At 47.2% G+C, this 19,085-nt stretch overlaps 1 protein-coding gene across 3 annotated transcripts in view; it reads left to right on the top strand.

The window, feature by feature from the left end:
• kcnab1b (potassium voltage-gated channel subfamily A regulatory beta subunit 1b) overlaps positions 1-19,085 on the top strand; it is a 69,316-nt gene that overhangs the window by 28,048 nt on the left and 22,183 nt on the right. For all 3 annotated transcript variants that reach the window (XM_055910823.1, XM_055910826.1, XM_055910824.1), the window contains exons 3-7: positions 2,389-2,426; positions 5,585-5,664; positions 6,525-6,569; positions 10,951-10,995; positions 15,223-15,266. In XM_055910823.1, coding sequence (XP_055766798.1) covers positions 2,389-2,426; positions 5,585-5,664; positions 6,525-6,569; positions 10,951-10,995; positions 15,223-15,266 — 252 coding nt within the window. The remainder of the gene's footprint in view (positions 1-2,388; positions 2,427-5,584; positions 5,665-6,524; positions 6,570-10,950; positions 10,996-15,222; positions 15,267-19,085) is intronic.

Raw genomic sequence — 19,085 nt, 5'->3', positions numbered from 1 at the left:
TGTGTGTGTGTGTGTGTGTGTGTGTGTGTGTGTGTGTGTGTGTGTGTGTGTGTGTGCAAGAAGGTCTCAGTCTCAAGTCAGAATTAGGCGTTAATCCGTTGTAAGGACCGGCGCCGAAGATGAGAGGCAGGTACGGGGAGTTGAACATTTAATGAGGAACATCCAAGTAACAGGACAGGAACAGTATCAGCACACGGGTAAACAAGGACATATGACAATCGATGCAGAAGCAGGGAACAGAGCGGGGAACCAGACAGATATAGGGGAGGTAATGAAAGAGATGATTGAGTCCAGCGTCCAATAATCGCTGATGCGCGTGACGGGGGAAGGCAGGTGTGCGTAAATGATGGCAGGAGTCCGCAATGCTGGGAGCCTGGCGCCCTCGAGCGCCGGGGGGGAAGAGACGGAGAGCAGGCGTGACATCCATGTTTGACAAACGCCAAAGCTGCTCTAAACCTAAAATGTCGAAGTGTTTAAGGTTAACTTTAGGCATTAACTCCAAATGTTTAAGGTTAGGATTAAGTTGCACATGCAACCTTTGGTACCAGAGGCAGATTCTTACGCCCATCCGCCATCCCCGTCCATAATGCCCAGCAAAACCCAAACCTACTTGAAGGTAGCAGTGCTCACTGTTGCCCCTAGTGGCCTATTTACATGTCATCTCCTCATCTCCTCAGACCTGAATGGACATCAAATACTGACTTGTATCACGGGTGACATGGCTGCAAGTGTGTGTGTGTGTGTGTGTGTGTGTGTGTGTGTGTGTGTGTGTGTGTGTGTGTGTGTGTGTGTGTGTGTGTGTGTGTGTGTGTGTGTGTGTGTGTGTGTGTGTGTGTGTGTGTGTGTGTGTGTGTGTGTGTGTGTGTGTGTGATAGAGACACGGAGAGATGAAGTTCTGCATCTTATACCTCTTCTATAGGCTCAGTCTTGAGGGACAGGGCCGCTGTTTACAGTGTGCTAATCCTGCTTTCAGAAAACAAGCTGCTCAATTATCACACATATCCAATTCACACAAACACACACACACACACACACCGGGGGGGTAACCGGTCTAATTCTCTTTGATAGGATTGATTTAATTAATCTGCCTCATAAATATATTAACAATTATACCATGGGGAGATCATTATAATCACTCTCTTTGTGTTTATCTCTGTCGCACGCACGCACGCACGCACGCACGCACACACACACACACACACACACACACACACACACACACACACACACACACACACACACACACACACACACACACACACACACACACACACACAAACACACACACACATACACACACACACTGCGTCAACTCCAATGACCAAGTTGAAACACCGGGGGTGGAATTGACCCAGTTGAAACACCAGGGGTGTAATTGACCCAGTGAAACAACGGGGGTGTAATTGACCCAGTTGAAACACCAGGGGTGTAATTGACCCAGTTGAAACAACGGGGGTGTAATTGACCAAGTTGAAACACCGGGGGTGTAATTGACCCAGTTGAAACACCTAGGGTGTAATTGACCAAGTTGAAACACTGGGGGTGTAATTGACCCAGTTGAAACACCGGGGGTGTAATTGACCCAGTTGAAACACCGGGGGTGTAATTGACCAAGTTGAAACACCGGGGGTGTAATTGACCAAGTTGAAACACTGGGGGTGTAATTGACCCAGTTGAAACACCTAGGGTGTAATTGAGGGTAAAGGGAGAAGTCAACAAACAGTAAATACACTATATTAATAACTGAAGTGGTGCTGGGGACACGGGAGAGAGACAACTCTGTTTGTTATTATTTCAGGGTGATGCTAGGCGATTGTGACAAGGACAGAGGAAATGTAGCTTTACACTGCAAAGACCAGGAGCAAAGTTGGCATCATAACACACACACACATGAATGGAAAGACACACAGAAGCGCACATACACACAGAGACGAACACACACACACACACACACACACACACACACACACACACACACACACACACACACACACACACACACACACACACACACACACACACACACACACACACACACACACACACACACACACACACAAAGACAGAGAGCTCCACCCAAGGCTGGTTTAGCAGTGGTGAATCATGGGTAAGTGGAGTCTGAAAGCCATCTAAATCATGAGACAGAGGATTGAACCTGGTGGTCAGCCACACCTCCTACTGTGCCCTCTCACCTCTGACCTTTCACATATTTTGTTAGATGTAGGATTTGCGAGCGTAAGTCATGGAATGTTTAATTTTGAAAAGTTAGCAACCATTTACTAGGGGTTAACTTTTCTTTTACTTTTGATATATAGGGGTTTAGAATGACATTTACAGTGTTCCGCAGCGTAAGATATGAACGCTGATACATGTCCCTCTTTCTCCCAGGTACTTGGGTAACGTTTGGAGGTCAGATTTCAGATGAGGTAAGTTAAGATTCAATCTATAACTAATAACTATGATTGATAAGGGAACTGAACCCACGACCTCAGAGCTGCCAGCACCACGCTCCAACCAACGGAGATATCTGGACCCCTGGTTGTTGTGGCTGATCCAGGTTAAGTGGTCCTACCAGCTGATTCAGGCTAAGTGGTCCTACCAGCTGATCCAGGCTAAGTGGTCCTGCCAGCTGATCCAGGCTAAGTGGTCCTGCCAGCTGATCCAGGCTAAGTGGTCCTACCAGCTGATTCAGGCTAAGTGGTCCTGCCAGCTGATCCAGGCTAAGTGGTCCTACCAGCTGATCCAGGCTAAGTGGTCCTGCCAGCTGATCCAGGCTAAGTGGTCCTGCCAGCTGATCCAGGCTAAGTGGTCCTACCAGCTGATCCAGGCTAAGTGGTCCTACCAGCTGATCCAGGCTAAGTGGTCCTGCCAGCTAATCCAGGCTAAGTGGTCCTGCCAGCTGATCCAGGCTAAGTGGTCCTACCTGCTGATCCAGGCTAAGTGGTCCTGCCAGCTGATCCAGGCTAAGTGGTCCTGCCAGCTGATCCAGGCTAAGTGGTCCTACCAGCTGATCCAGGCTAAGTGGTCCTACCAGCTGATCCAGGCTAAGTGGTCCTGCCAGCTGATCCAGGCTAAGTGGTCCTGCCAGCTGATCCAGGCTAAGTGGTCCTACCAGCTGATCCAGGCTAAGTGGTCCTGCCAGCTGATCCAGGCTAAGTGGTCCTGCCAGCTGATCCAGGCTAAGTGGTCCTGCCAGCTGATCCAGGCTAAGTGGTCCTGCCAGCTGATCCAGGCTAAGTGGTCCTGCCAGCTGATTCAGGCTAAGTGGTCCTACCAGCTGATCCAGGCTAAGTGGTCCTGCCAGCTGATCCAGGCTAAGTGGTCCTGCCAGCTGATCCAGGCTAAGTGGTCCTGCCAGCTGATCCAGGCTAAGTGGTCCTACAAGCTGATCCAGGCTAAGTGGTCCTGCCAGCTGATCCAGGCTAAGTGGTCCTGCCAGCTGATCCAGGCTAAGTGGTCCTACCAGCTGATCCAGGCTAAGTGGTCCTGCCAGCTGATCCAGGCTAAGTGGTCCTGCCAGCTGATCCAGGCTAAGTGGTCCTACCAGCTGATCCAGGCTAAGTGGTCCTGCCAGCTGATCCAGGCTAAGTGGTCCTACCAGCTCAGCCCTCTCCCTGCTGCCTCTCAGAGACATGGGCCAAAACCCCCGAGGTTTTCTGGCTCACACATAGATGCGGAACCCACAACCTCACACATAAACAGGGAACCCACAACCTCATTCATAGACAGGGAACCCACAACCTCATTCATAGACAGGGAACCCACAACCTCATTTATAGACAGGGAACCCACAACCTCATTCATAGACAGGGAACCCACAACCTCATTCATAGACAGGGAACCCACAACCTCATCCATAGACAGGGAACCCACAACCTCATTCATAGACAGGGAACCCACAACCTCATTCATAGACAGGAAACCCATAACCTAATTCTTAGACAGGGAATCCACAACCTCATTCATAGACAGAGAACCAATAACCTCATTCATAGACAGGGAACCCACAACCTCATTCATAGACAGGGAACCCATAACCTCATTCATAGACAGGGAACCCACAACCTCACACATAGACAGGGAACCCACAACCTCACACATAGGGAACCCACAACCTCATTCATAGACAGGGAACCCACAACCTCACTCATAGACAGGGAACCCATAACTTCATTCCTAGACAGGGAACCCACAACCTCATTCATAGACAGGGAACCCACAACCTCATTCATAGACAGGGAACCCATAACCTCATTCATAGACAGGGAACCCACAACCTCACTCATAGACAGGGAACCCAAAACCTCACACATAGACAGGGAGCCCACAACCTCATTCATAGACAGGGAACCCACAACCTCATTCATAGACAGGGAACCCACAACCTCATTCATAGACAGGGAACCCATAACCTCACTCATAGACAGGGAACCCATAACCTCATTCATAGACAGGGAACCCACAACCTCATTCATAGACAGGGAACCCACAACCTCACACATAGACAGGGAACCCACAACCTCACACATAGGGAACCCACAACCTCATTCATAGACAGGGAACCCACAACCTCATTCATAGACAGGGAACCCACAACCTCATTCATAGACAGGGAACCCATTACCTCATTCATAGACAGGGAACCCACAACCTCACACATAGACAGGGAACCCATAACCTCATTCATAGACAGGGGCATGAAGAGAGGACACACACAGTTGAACACACACACACGTGCATGTGCATGCCATGCGCAGGCACACACACACACACACACACAATGATGCAGTGAGAGCATTGAACTCTGCCACCTCTCTTCTGGAGATGCTGAAACGGGTAGACTTGTTAAAGTGACCTACCGGTACAACAACTGCAATGATGGTTGACACAGTGTTAGGGGATAACAAGTAACAAGTATTATGGTGTTGTTATTGTCTGGCTGTTTGTGTATTTTATCATTATTGTATATATATATATATACAGTAAAATTATTATTATATATTGTTATATACATTATTATATTTATTTTACATTACAGTATACTAACAGGGGGATCCCATAGACTAGACAACAAAACATTCAGCAACAAATACATTGAATTAGTACAAAATGAGACTCTTAAGATTGGTGACACAGAAACATTGGTCTGTTAGAGCTGTACCATGACGAACAGGAGACAAGTACTGGAGCTTCAATAGCCTGAGTTACTCCAATGTTTGAAATTGGCCTCGCTCTACTACCACTGGGTATGTTCAGCAGGAACTCAACAGGAGATAACATTTTGAAAACAAGAGGTGGTACTTGCTGGATTTTAATATCTCATTCCAGAGTGTTTGTCTCAAAATATATGCTATTAAGCAAATGCTTTTATCCGAAGCGACTTACAATCATGCGTGCACACGTCTGGTCCTGGAATCAAACCCACTATCCAGGCGTTTCAAGCCCTCGCTCTACCGGCTGAGCTCCAGAGGACTGCTCAATAGAATGTTTAGCTCCAAAATGTTATTCCTACTAAATGAACACTGCCCAGCTGCCAGCTCCCTGTTGTCCACTGAGCTGATGAATCCTGTTTTGTGTTTCTCAGGTGGCTGAGCAGCTGATGACCATAGCATATGAGAATGGGGTCAATCTCTTCGACACAGCCGAAGTTTATGCCGGTGGGAAGTGAGTGTGATCTGAATACCTATTACCTACCTACCTGAACCCACAGAGCAGAGATGGCTGCCTAAATCTGGTCCTGGAGGGCTGACACACACACACACACACAGTGCAGGTTTTTGTTCCAGTCCACCACTAACACCCACAAAATGTAGGTGTCAGCCAAGACCACAAACAGTAATTAGGTTCAAATGAAGATTCTACATCTGTACAGTATCTTGAATCAAATGAAGATTCCACATCTGTACAGTATCTTGAATCAAATGAAGATCCTACATCTGTACAGTATCTTGAATCAACCATATGGAATGGTATTAGTTCTAAGCGTGGGTGCATGCTGATTGTGCATTCGGTGTGGTTGCCTTGCCAACACAACGAACCCACGCCAGTACATTTGCGCTTCCATGCACACATGACAGCACGTAGTACAGGATATATATACAGTATAACTGTAGAGCAGTTTATTTTATACAGTATGAAACACATGCCGTCTCCCTGAATGATTTTTAACACAGTAAACTGTGGCTTTCGGTTTCTACCTATATGGACTGATTTCCACAATAGTGGGTGGGATCTAGCGACAGAACCTTTAGCGCCTCAGAACTGTGAGGGAATCTCAGCTCATCACCTACCAGTGTGGAGCAACCACCTACAACAGTATAGACCTCTGGGTGACTCTACAATTAATCAGAGCTATATGGTGCAGATCTATGGCACACACACACAGACACACACACACACACACACACACACACACACACACACACACACACACACACACACACACACACACACACACACACACACACACACACACACACACACACACACACACACACACAGTTAATCTCCCTGCTTTATTACAGAGCTGAAATAATCCTGGGGAACATCATCAAGAAAAAGTGCTGGAGGTAATGTATCATCTTTAAACTGTGTGTGTGTGTGTGTGTGTGTGTGTGTGTGTGTGTGTGTGTGTGTGTGTGTGTGTGTGTGTGTGTGTGTGTGTGTGTGTGTGTGTGTGTGCGCGCGCGTCCCCACAAGGATAGTTAAACAAGGAAAATTCTCCAGAGTTGTGGACTGGAGTCACATGACCTGGACTCGAGTCTGACTCGGGTCACAAATTTAATGACTTCAGACTCGACTTGATAGAAAATAAAAGTACTTGAGACTTGACTTGGTGTCTCAAGAATCGGGACTCAACTTTAACTTGAGACTGATGACTTGAAATGATCTGGCCAGGTTTTGTCATGTTTTGTCACTCACTTTGTGGCACAGTCTCTGTGGATTACTCTACACTCAGCCAGACATAGTAGCCGCAGCATCGCCGGTGCAACAACAACAAAACAACAAACAGATCGGCTCATGAAACGCACACCCGGCACTCAAACCGTCAATCTACATAGGTCGGTGAGCTGGTGAACAGATTGGCTAGTGAAACGCACACCCGGTACTCAAACCGTCAATCTACATAGGTCGGTGAGCTGGTGAACAGATTGATGATTTGCTGTAGTGTACAGCTATAGGATCGGGTGCAGCACAAACGTCAAATTGTAGGACGAGAGAATTGACATAATATATTAATATGCAGCTCCAAATTTTTTTTAAATGTATTTATTTATTTCACCTTTATTTAACCAGGTAGGCAAGTTGAGAACACGTTCTCATTTACAATTGCGACCTGGCCAAGATAAAGCAAAGCAGTTCGACACATACAACAACACAGAGTTACACATGGAGTAAAACAAACATACAGTCAATAATACAGTAGAACAATAAGTCTATATACAATGTGAGCAAGTGAGGTGAGATAAGGGAGGTAAAGGCAAAAAAAGGCCATGGTGGCGAGGTAAATACAATATAGCAAGTAAAACACTGGAATGGTAGATTTGCAGTGGAAGAATGTGCAAAGTAGAGATAGAAGTAATGGGGTGCAAAGGAGCAAAATAAATGAATAAATACAGTAGGGAAAGAGGTAGTTATTTGGGCTAAATTATAGATGAGCTATGTACAGGTGCAGTAATCTGTGAGCTGCTCTGACAGCTGGTGCTTAAAGCTAGTGAGGGAGATAAGTGTTTCCAGTTTCAGAGATTTTTGTAGTTCGTTCCAGTCATTGGCAGCAGAGAACTGGAAGGAGAGGCGGCCAAAGGAAGAATTGGTTTTGGGGGTGACCAGAGAGATATACCTGCTGGAGCGCGTGCTACAGGTGGGTGCTGCTATGGTGACCAGCGAGCTGAGATAAGGGGGGACTTTACCTAGCAGGGTCTTGTAGATGACCTGGAGCCAGTGGGTTTGGCGACGAGTATGAAGCGAGGGCCAGCCAACGAGAGTGTAGGTCGCAGGTCGCAGTGGTGGGTAGTACATGGGGCTTTGGTGACAAAACGGATGGCAATGTTTGATGATCAACAATATTAACTGTTTAATTTGCAAGCTCACCAGCATTGGGGCAACAATTACTAGAATAGGCTTACTGGTCTTTTGGTGTGTAACAATTGCTTGAAATTGATCATTTAGTTATGAAGCTTGCATTTGGATTTTGTTCAAATTAATTATTACTGTGGCAAAGACGAGGCGAGGGGCTTCTATTGTCCAAACTCCTTCCAGTGGAGTGCTTTTTTTCTCTCTTTTTGAAATATTTGCTGTTGCTTTCACACATTTAAATACATAGGCTTTTGTGGTAAATCTATATTCCTGTCACACAGCCAGGAGTGGTGGGTACGGAGTCAAGCGCAGAGAGCAGAGGATAATGGGGGAAACTGAACTTTATTGCGGTATCCACAATTAACGCCAAAAACAACAGGCGAAAACAAAAGTGTCCAACCCAAAACTGGGCACAAACAGACAGGGAACACAACACGCAACCAACCTCGACTAATAGAAAACAAGACCGCACAAAAGCAGGCGGGCCTAACCGGCTTAAATAGTCCTGAACCAAAACTCAAACACGAAACAGGTGCAACCAATAAGACATAACAAACAGAAAAGGAAAAGGGGATCGGTGGCAGCTAGTAGACCGGCCCGAACAGGCAGGGGAGCCACCTTGGGTGGAAGTCGTGACAATTCCATCTAATACTGCAATAATTGCTAGCGTTTCATCATTCCGTACCGTTTATTGCAACACGTAGATAGTTTCATGTTTGATAGTTCTACGATACATTTTAATTGACCTAACTATTTCTTACCCTGCTCTGAGTGGGCGCAATGTTTATAGTGCACATGAACGTTGACAAGACCCATGAGGTAAAAGTTCTGCTTATTTAAATCAATGTAGGTTCCCTTCGTTCCTATTTCCTGGTTATGTCGGAGGTAGAAATATTCGACGTGGCCTGCACGTCACGCTTTGGAGTCAGAACATTGAATAAGAGAAAATTATTGTTCCATGTATGCAGGGTGATGGAATGTCATTAATAATCATTAAGTCTGATTTAAGACGAATGTAACAATGGATGTGGAAATTGCCTTTTATATTGTAGAACCAGTTTATTGGTTGTATTTGCTAATTGGGTAATTGTATGGTTCTGCGTACCAAGTGCTTATATTATGCAGGCCTACCTGTTGGAGCTCCTGTTAGATAGATTCCATTAGGTTTCTCAATGGGAGGCTGTACAGTCTTGCCCTCCACCTGTGTCCGTTCAGATAGGACAGGTTAAGCCTGATACAGAGGTTATTGCCTGTGTATATTTGGTAAATCTACTTGTATATTTTGTATTTGTATTTGTATTATGGCACTTTCACCATTGGATCACCAAGACATGTAAATACATCTACACTGAGCACGTCAACCTGCCTTCTGCTGATTTCATGCCCTTATGACTGCTACAAGTTCCCTCTTTTACAATTACACTGGCTGATCAAAATGTGTTGTAGACAAAATAATGTAAAGGACTGGCTGGGAGCCTTAATAAATAAACAAAGATTTGTGGTTGAACAAGTCCTTCCATGTATATATCATTTTTTTACCACACTTAAGACTTGACTTGAAAACTTGTGACTCGACTTGGACTTGACTCAAGTCTTGACCTGTTCTACTTTGGAACTCGACTTGAGACTCAGACTTTGTGACTTGAGACTTGCTTGTGACTTGAATAATAGTGACTTGATCCCACCTCTGAAATTCTCCCTCGTTGGGACATTTCCCACATCCCCATGAGGACAAAGGCTTTTTTAAGTTTTGGGGTTAGGTTTAGGGTTACGATTAGAATTAAGGTAAGCATAAGGGGCTTTAACCCCTTTAGATGTGTGTGTATTAGGTAGTTGTTGGGGAATTGTTAGATTACTTGTTAGATATTACTGCACTGTCGGAACTAGAAGCACAAGAAGTTCGCTACACTCGCATTAACATCTGCTAACCATGTGTATGTGACCAATAAAACCTGATTTGATTTGTGTGTGGGTGTGTACACCCTGTGTGTGTTCCGTGCTTACATACGTGCGGGGGTTTTGCCTGGGAGACAGCTAACAAATGCTAATCTACTGTAAATCAAAACACACAGCTTTATATCAGATCCATCACCAATATAACTCATCCACCAATCAGCTAACTAGGTCTGCAGCAGTAACCATGGCAATCAGAGGAGAGTTGGTTGAGTGTTCTCGGCTATGTGAAGGCTCGGCGGCGGCCTCAGCGCGTATTGATCTCATACATTTTCGCTGCTACATTTCTCCACTGTACACTTCATAGACGTTTCACTCTCCAGTTGTTCAGTTCACGCCGGTTCAGTGCCTCCCACTGCACTTCAGTTCACGCCGGTTCAGTGCCTCCCACTGCACTTCAGTTCACGCCGGTTCAGTGCCTCCCACTGCAACTCCGGGTGTTAAATATTAAACATTAAACAGTCGAGCGATGGGGATTTGACTTTCAGTTGAGTTGATACACTGTATCCTATCAAAGTTCTGAGAAAGTCTCCCAGAATACTTTTCTTCATACTTGAACAGCATGTGTAAAAAGCTAAAGGATCAATACTGTTTCCTCTACAGTGTAAAGACAGACTACTAGAAGGCTATTGATATGATATACCTAAATCATATTATATACCCTAAGTGATATTATATACCTAAATCATATTATATACCTAAATCATATTATATACCTAAATTATATTATATACCTTAAGTGATATTATATACCTAAATTACATTATATACCTAAATCATATTATATACCCTAAGTGATATTATATACCTAAGTGGGATAAGAGTGTCCATATGTCTTTCTAATCTTTATCTTTCTCTCCGTTTAATTTCTCTGTCCGTCTGTCTGTCTGTACATCTTTATGTCTGCCTGTTTTCCTGTAGGAGATCCAGTCTGGTGATCACCACCAAGCTCTACTGGGGTGGAAAGTAAGTATCTGCCTCCTCAGACGATGGGAGAATCTCAATAGCATTTCCTTGACTCCTCGGATCTTTACACTTGCTTCCTTCACTTTCCTCTGACCTTCTCAACCAATGGGTTTTGAGAGGAGGCGAGGAGAAATGATGCTATAAATCATCAAGGAAATGCATTTGAGATTCTCTCCTTCAGAGCATCATACCAATGAAAAAGTGTTGACTAATCTCCACCATTGTTTTACAAAAATAGTTATGGTTTCAGAGCTGAGTACTGTTGATCTGAGTTAGTCTCTTCCTCCTCATTGACATGTCTGTACTGAATCTGTCTTAATATGGACACTGTACTGTCTGAGTTCTGTCTGAATTCTGTCTGAGTTCTGTCCGTGCTCAGTCTGAGTTCTGTCTTGGTTCTGTCTCTGTGTTTTTCCCGAGTTTTGTCCGAGTTCTTTCTGGATTCTGTCTGGAAAATTGCAGCAACACCAGGGTGATCAAATTAGGATACGGCATCTGTACAATGAATTAGGTTGTTATCTGAGATTTGCGCACATACTCAGGTCAAAAATAGTGCAGTATAAGATAGGGTATAAAGAGTGTGTTGATATAACGGTAATATTGTCAAAATTCTGCTTGTAGGGTATAAATACAGTATAGATCCGGTATAACTTTAAACTCAGCTAGCTATATCTTTGAAGTAGTGGGGCGGCAGGGTAGCCTAGTGGTTAGAGCGTTGGGCTAGTAACCGAAAGGTTGCAAGTTCAATTCCCCGAGCTGACAAGGTACAAATCTGTTGTTCTGCCCCTGAACAAGGCAGTTAACCCCCCGTCATTGAAAAATAAGAGTTTGTTCTTAACTGACTTGCCTAGTTAAATAAAAAAGGTTAAATGTAAGTTGCTCTGGATAAGAGCGTCTGCTAAATGACTTAAATGTAAATGTAAGTACTATAGTGGTTCTGTGGTGACACAGCCCTCTCCACTATGGACCAGATTAAAGGGATAGGGAGAGAGGCGGAGAGAAACGGGAGGGAGAGAGAGAGAAAAAGAGTGAGAGAGAGAAAAGCAAATGAGAGAGAGGGAGGGATGCAGAGAGAGAGAGAGAGAGAGAGAGAGAGAGAGAGAGAGAGAGAGAGAGAGGCATGATTAACAAGCAGCCTGGCAGTCTTTTAGGGGTCCGACGAGGCTCTCTCTGATCAAACTGCTGGAGGAACCGATAACATAGCAGAGAATAAAACAAAGAAATTAACTCTCTCGCTCTCTGTGAACCAGGCTGACTGGCCCCCACGCTACACTACTCTCTCTCTCTCTCTCTCTCTCTCTGTGTGAACCAGGCTGACTGGCCTGGGGGAGAGGGGCAAGGGGAGAGAGGGAAGGGGTAAAGGGGAGAGAGGGAAGGGGGAGAGAGGGAAGGAGAGAGGGAAGGAGGAGGAGGGAGAGAGGGTAGGGGGAGAGGGGAGAGAGGGAAGGGGGAGAGGGGAGAGAGGGAAGGGGGAGAGGGGAGAGAGGGAAGGGGGAGAGGGGAGAGAGGGAAGGGGGGGAGAGGGAGAGAGTGAAAGGGGAGAGAGGGAGAGAGGGAAGGGGGAGAGGGGAGAGAGGGAAGGGGGAGAGGGGCAAGGGGAGAGAGGGAAGGAGGAGGAGGGAGAGAGGGAAGGGGGAGAGGGGAGAGAGGGAAGGGGCAAAGGGGAGAGAGGGAAGGGTGAGGAGGGGAGAGAGGGAAGAGTGAGGAGGGGAGAAAGGGAAGAGGGAGAGAGCGGAGAGAGGGAAGGGGGAGAGGGGAGAGAGAGGGAAGGGGGAGATGGGAGAGAGGGAAGGAGAGAGGGGAGAGAGGGAAGGGGGAGAGGGGCAAGGGGAGAGAGGGAGGGGGTAAAGGGGAGAGAGGGAAGGGGGAGAGGGGAGAGAGGGAAGGGGAGAGAGGGAAGGGGGAGAGAGGGAAGGGGGAGAGAGGGAAGGGGTAAAGGGGAGAGAGGGAAGGGGGAGAGGGGAGAGAGGGAAGGGGGAGAGGGGTAAAGGGGAGAGAGGGAGGGGGTAAAGGGGAGAGAGGGAAGGGGGAGAGGGGAGAGAGGGAAGGGGGAGAGGGGCAAGGGGAGAGAGGGAGGGGGTAAAAGGGAGAGAGGGAAGGGGGAGAGGGGCAAGGGGAGAGAGGGATGGGGTAAAGGGGAGAGAGGGAAGGGGGAGAGGGGAGAGAGGGAAGGGGGAGAGGGGAGAGAGGGAAGGGGGAGAGGGGAGAGAGAGAGAAGGGGGAGAGGGGAGAGAGGGAAGGGGGAGAGGGGAGAGAGAGGGAAGGGGGAGAGGGGAGAGAGGGAAGGGGTAGAGAGGGAGAGAGCGGAGAGAGGGAAGGGAGAGAGGGAAGGGGGAGAGGGGAGAGAGGGATGGTGGAGAGGGGAGAGAGAGGGAAGGGGAGAGGGGCAAGGGGAGAGAGGGAGGGGGTAAAGGGGAGAGAGGGAAGGGAGAGAGGGAAGGGGGGGAGAGGGGAGAGAGGGAAGGGGGAGAGGGGAGAGAGGGAAGGGGGAGAGGGGAGAGAGGGAAGGGGTAAAGGGGAGAGAGGGAAGGGTGAGTCGAGGAGAGGGGAGAAAGGGAAGGAGGAGAGAGGGAGAGAGGGAAGGGGTAGAGAGGGAGAGAGGGAAGGGAGAGAGGGGAACGAAAGAGATGGAGATGTAGCAGATAGAAAAAATAAAAAGATAAGTGAGGAGTAGGGAAGGAAAGAAAGACAAGGAAGGAAAGAGCGTGTTAAAGAGAGAGGAGTAGAGCGAGAGACAGGGAGAGCGAGGTGAATGGGGAACGAGAGACAGGGAGAGCGAGGTGAATGGGGAACGAGAGACAGGGAGAGCGAGAGACAGGGAGAGCGAGAGACAGGGAGAGCGAGAGACAGGGAGAGCGAGGTGAATGGGGAACGAGAGAGAGAAGAAAGAGAGAACAACAGGGGCAAGATTGATGGTTATGGGGGAAGGGATGGGTAGATGATGGACAGGGGGAAGATGGTTATGGGGAAGGGATGGTAGATGATGGACAGGGGGAAGATGGTTATGGGGGAAGGGATGGGTAGATGATGGACAGGGGGAAGATGGTTATGGGGGAAGGGATGGTAGAAGATGGACAGGGGGAAGATGGTTATGGGGGAAGGGATGGTAGATGATGGACAGGGGGAAGCTGGTTATGGGGAAGGGATGGGTAGATGATGGACAGGGGGAAGATGGTTATTGGGAAGGGATGGTAGATGATGGACAGGGGGAAGATGGTTATGGGGAAAGGGATGGGTAGATGATGGACAGGGGGAAGATGGTTATGGGGAAAGGGATGGGTAGATGATGGACAGGGGGAAGATGGTTATGGGGAAAGGGATGGGTAGATGATGGACAGGGGGAAGATGGTTATGGGGAAAGGGATGGGTAGATGATGGACAGGGGGAAGATGGTTATGGGGAAAGGGATGGGTAGATGATGGACAGGGGGAAGATGGTTATTGGGAAGGGATGGTAGATGATGGACAGGGGGAAGATGGTTATGGGGGAAGGGATGGTAGATGATGGACAGGGGGAAGATGGTTATGGGGAAAGGGATGGTAGATGATGGACAGGGGGAAGATGGTTATTGGGAAGGGATGGTAGATGATGTGATACCGGCGCTGACAGTGTGTCATTGAATCAGACATCCACAATAGATTACAGGGCATTGTATTCGCAACACTGATAGACAGAAGCAAAAATGTGTTTTGTAGTTGCTGATGCTTCCCAGAGCAAATTGTACAGATTAACAGTAGGATCTTAATTTGATCACCCTGTTGCAGGAGAACTTGTAGTGCATTTGAGTTTTAAAAAAGCTTCTAAAGTTTGTCATTTACACTTTCAAATGTCATACTTAATGGATCAACCACAAAAAAAAATCCATTAATTATAATCCACATGTCCTGTTGCTGCAGGATTATTTTCCTGTATTTGTGTCTCTTGTCTTTTCAGCTATTTGTAGGCATCTTGTTGGCTGGTGGGACCAGTTCAATGATCTAATCAGTTTCTCCTTCTGTGTATACTTTTCTGTGTGTTTATCACAGGAGGCTGGTGGCACATTCATTGGGGAGGACATGCTCGTGGTAATAGCTGGAGCGGAATAGGTGGAATGGTCTCAAATACATCAAACACATGGTTTACAGGTGTTTGATGCCACTCCATGCTCTGTTCTGGACATTATTATTGTCCGTCCTCCCCTCAGCAGCCTCCAATGATGTGTATATTCACTTATATGTTATTTTCCAGAGCCGAAACCGAGAGAGGACTCAACAGGAAGCACATCATTGAAGGTAAACTGTCTGATTTCCTCTCCTCCTCTTCCATCTGTCTCGTCCTTCACATAACTCCATGCCCCAGTTCACCTCTATAATCCCCCCCTTTTCATCTCTCTTCCTCCTGTTCTCCCCCCTCTTTCTACCACAGTTCCCTTGTGATTCATTTCCTCCAGTGCGCTCCGTTGATCTTGACCTCCTCTTTTGAAGTACCTGTATGTCGCTCAGGGTCGGATGTCTCTGGGAGATTGAGTCGGTTCATTTGTAAAGCCTTTGTTTGTTTGTTTGTTTTTGTGGAAGCAGTCTCTAATATGATAGACCATGGACATAAGCACTCAAAGTCAAATCAAAGTTTATTTGTCACGTGCGCCGAATACAACAGGTGTAGACCTTACAGTGAAATGTTTACTTACAAGCCATAACCAACAGTGCAATTTTTAAGTACAAACTAGGTATTAGGTGAACAATAGATAAGTAAAGAAATACATTTTTTTTTTTAACTGTAAAATGACAGTAAAAATAACAGTAGTGAGACTATATACAGGTGGTACCGGTACAGAGTCAATGTGGAGGCTATATACAGGTGGTACCGGTACAGAGTCAATGTGGAGGTTATATACAGGTGGTACCGGTACAGAGTCAATATGGAGGCTATATACAGGTGGTACCGGTACAGAGTCAATGTGGAGGCTATATACAGGTGGTACCGGTACAGAGTCAATATGGAGGCTATATACAGATGGTACCGGTACAGAGTCAATGTGGAGGCTATATACAGGTGGTACCGGTACAGAGTCAATATGGAGGCTATATACAGGTGGTACTGGTACAGAGTCAATGTGGAGGCTATATACAGGTGGTACTGGTACAGAGTCAATGTGGAGGCTATATACAGGTGGTACCGGTACAGAGTCAATGTGGAGGCTATATACAGGTGGTACTGGTACAGAGTCAATGTGGAGACTATATTATATACAGGTGGTACCGGTACAGAGTCAATGTGGAGGCTATATACAGGTGGTACTGGTACAGAGTCAATGTGGAGGCTATATACAGGTGGTACCGGTACAGAGTCAATGTGGAGGCTATATACAGGTGGTACTGGTACAGAGTCAATGTGGAGCCTATATACAGGTGGTACCGGTACAGACTCAATGTGGAGGCTATATACAGGTGGTACCGGTACAGAGTCAATGTGGAGGCTATATACAGGTGGTACTGGTACAGAGTCAATGTGGAGGCTATATACAGGTGGTACTGGTACAGAGTCAATTTGGAGGCTATATACAGGGGGTACTGGTACAGAGTCAATGTGGAGGCTATATACAGGTGGTACCGGTACAGACTCAATGTGGAGGCTATATACAGGTGGTACCGGTACAGAGTCAATGTGGAGGCTATATACAGGTGGTACCGGTACAGACTCAATGTGGAGGCTATATACAGGTGGTACCGGTACAGAGTCAATGTGGAGGCTATATACAGGTGGTACCGGTACAGACTCAATGTGGAGGCTATATACAGGTGGTACCGGTACAGACTCAATGTGGAGGCTATATACAGGTGGTACCGGTACAGACTCAATGTGGAGGCTATATACAGGTGGTACCGGTACAGACTCAATGTGCGGGAGCACCGGTTAGTCGGGCTAATTGAGGTAATATGTACATGAATGTATCAAGGCACAAGGCGAGACCCAGAAGCAGACACAGGAGGCAGATGGTTTGAGTCTTTGATATTTATTAATAATCCAAAAAGGGGTAGGCAAGAGAATGGTCGTGGACAGGCAAAAGGTCAAAACCAGATCAGAGTCCAGGAGGTACAGTGTGGCAGACAGGCTCGAGATCAGGGCAGGAAGAATGATCAGGCAGGCGGGTACAGAGTCCAGGAGGTACAGAGTGGCAGACAGGCTCGAGATCAGGGCAGGCAGAATGGTCAGGCAGGCGGGTAAAGAGTCCAGAAAACAGGCAAGGGTCAAAACCGGGAGGACTAGAAAAAGGAGAATGCAAAAAGCAGGAGAACGGGAAAACCGCTGGTTGACTTGGAAACATACAAGATGAAACTGGCACATACAACATACAAAACTGGCACAGAGAGACAGAAAACACAGGGATAAATACACTGGGGAAAACAAGCCACATCTGGAGGAGGTGGAGACAATCACAAGGGCAGGTGCAACAGATCAGGGCGTGACAGAATGTATAGTGAAAGTGACTATGCAGAGATGATAAACAGAGAGTAGCAACAGAGGGGTTGGCAGTGGGGTGCAAATAGTCCGGGTAGCCATTTGATTACTTGTTCAGGAGTCTCGCCTTGTTCAGGAGTCTTATGGCTTGTTCAGGAGTCTCGCCTTGTTCAGGAGTCTCGCCTTGTTCAGGAGTCTTATGGCTTGTTCAGGAGTCTTATGGCTTGTTCAGGAGTCTTATGGCTTGTTCCGGAGTCTCGCCTTGTTCAGGAGTCTCGCCTTGTTCAGGAGTCTCGCCTTGTTCAGGAGTCTCGCCTTGTTCAGGAGTCTCGCCTTGTTCAGGAGTCTCGCCTTGTTCAGGAGTCTCGCCTTGTTCAGGAGTCTTATGGCTTGGGGGTAAAAGCTGTTGAGAAGCCTTTTGGTCCTAGACTTGGTGCTCCGGTACCGCTTGCCATGCGGTAGTAGAGAAAACAGTCTTTGACTGGGGTGTCTGGGGTCTTTGACAATTTTTAGGGCCTTCCTCTGACATGCCTAGTGTAGAGGTCCTGGATGGCAGGAAGCTTGGCCCCAGTGATGTACTGGGCCGTACGCACTACCCTCTGTAGTGCCTTGTGGTCGGAGGCCGAGCAGTTGCCGTACCAGGCAGTGATGCAACCAGTCAGGATGCTCTCGATGTTGCAGCTGTAGAACCTTTTGAGGATCTGAGGACCCATGCCAAATATTTTCTCCTGTGGGGGAATGGGTTTTGTCGTGCCTTCTTCACGACTGGCTTGGTGTGTTTGGACCATTCTAGTTGGTTGGTGATGTGGACACCAAGGAACTTGAAGCTCTCAACCTGCTCCACTACAGCCCCGTCGATGAGAATGGGGACGTGCTCGCTCCTCCTTTTCCTGTAGTCCACAATCATCTCCTTTTTTCTTGATTACGTTGAGGGATAGGTTGTTATTCTGGCACCACCCGGCCAGGTCTCTGACTTCCTCCCTATAGGCGTCTCATCGTTGTTGGTGATTAGGCCTACCACTGTTGTGTCGTCTGCAAACTTAATGATGGTGTTGGAGTCCTGCCTGGCCATGCAGTCGTGGGTGAACAGGGAGTACAGGAGGGGACTGAGCATGCACGCCAGAGGGGCTCCAGCGTTTAGGATCAGCGTGGCAGATGTGTTGCTACCTACCTTCACCACCTGTGGGCAGCCCGTCAGGAAGTCCAGGATCCTGTTGCAGAGGGAAGTGTTTAGTCCCAGGATCCTTATCCTAGTGATGAGCTTTGAGGGCACTATGGTGTTGAACGCTGAGCCGTCGTCAATCAATAGCATTCTCACATAGGTGTTCCTTTTGTCCATGTGGGAAAGAGCTGTGTGGAGTGCAATAGAGATTGCATCATCTGTGGATCTGTTTGAGCTGCATGCAAATTGGAGTAGGTCTAGGGTTTCTGGGATAATGGTGTTAATGTGAGCCATTACCAGCCTTTTAAAGCACTTCATGGCTATGGAAGTGAGTGCTACGGGTCTGTAGACATTTATGCAGGTTACCTTAGTGCTCTTGGGCACAGGGACTATGGTGGTCTGCTTGAAGCATGTTGGTATTACAGACTCAAGCAGGTACATGTTGAAAATGTCAGAGAAGACACCTGCCAGTTGGTCAGCACATGCCCGG

This window comes from Salvelinus fontinalis, unplaced genomic scaffold (assembly GCF_029448725.1).
Source record: "Salvelinus fontinalis isolate EN_2023a unplaced genomic scaffold, ASM2944872v1 scaffold_0032, whole genome shotgun sequence".
NCBI classification, from domain to species: Eukaryota; Metazoa; Chordata; class Actinopteri; order Salmoniformes; family Salmonidae; genus Salvelinus; species Salvelinus fontinalis.
Note: the sequence above shows the minus strand (reverse complement) of the source record. Positions and strands in the feature narration are given on the sequence as shown.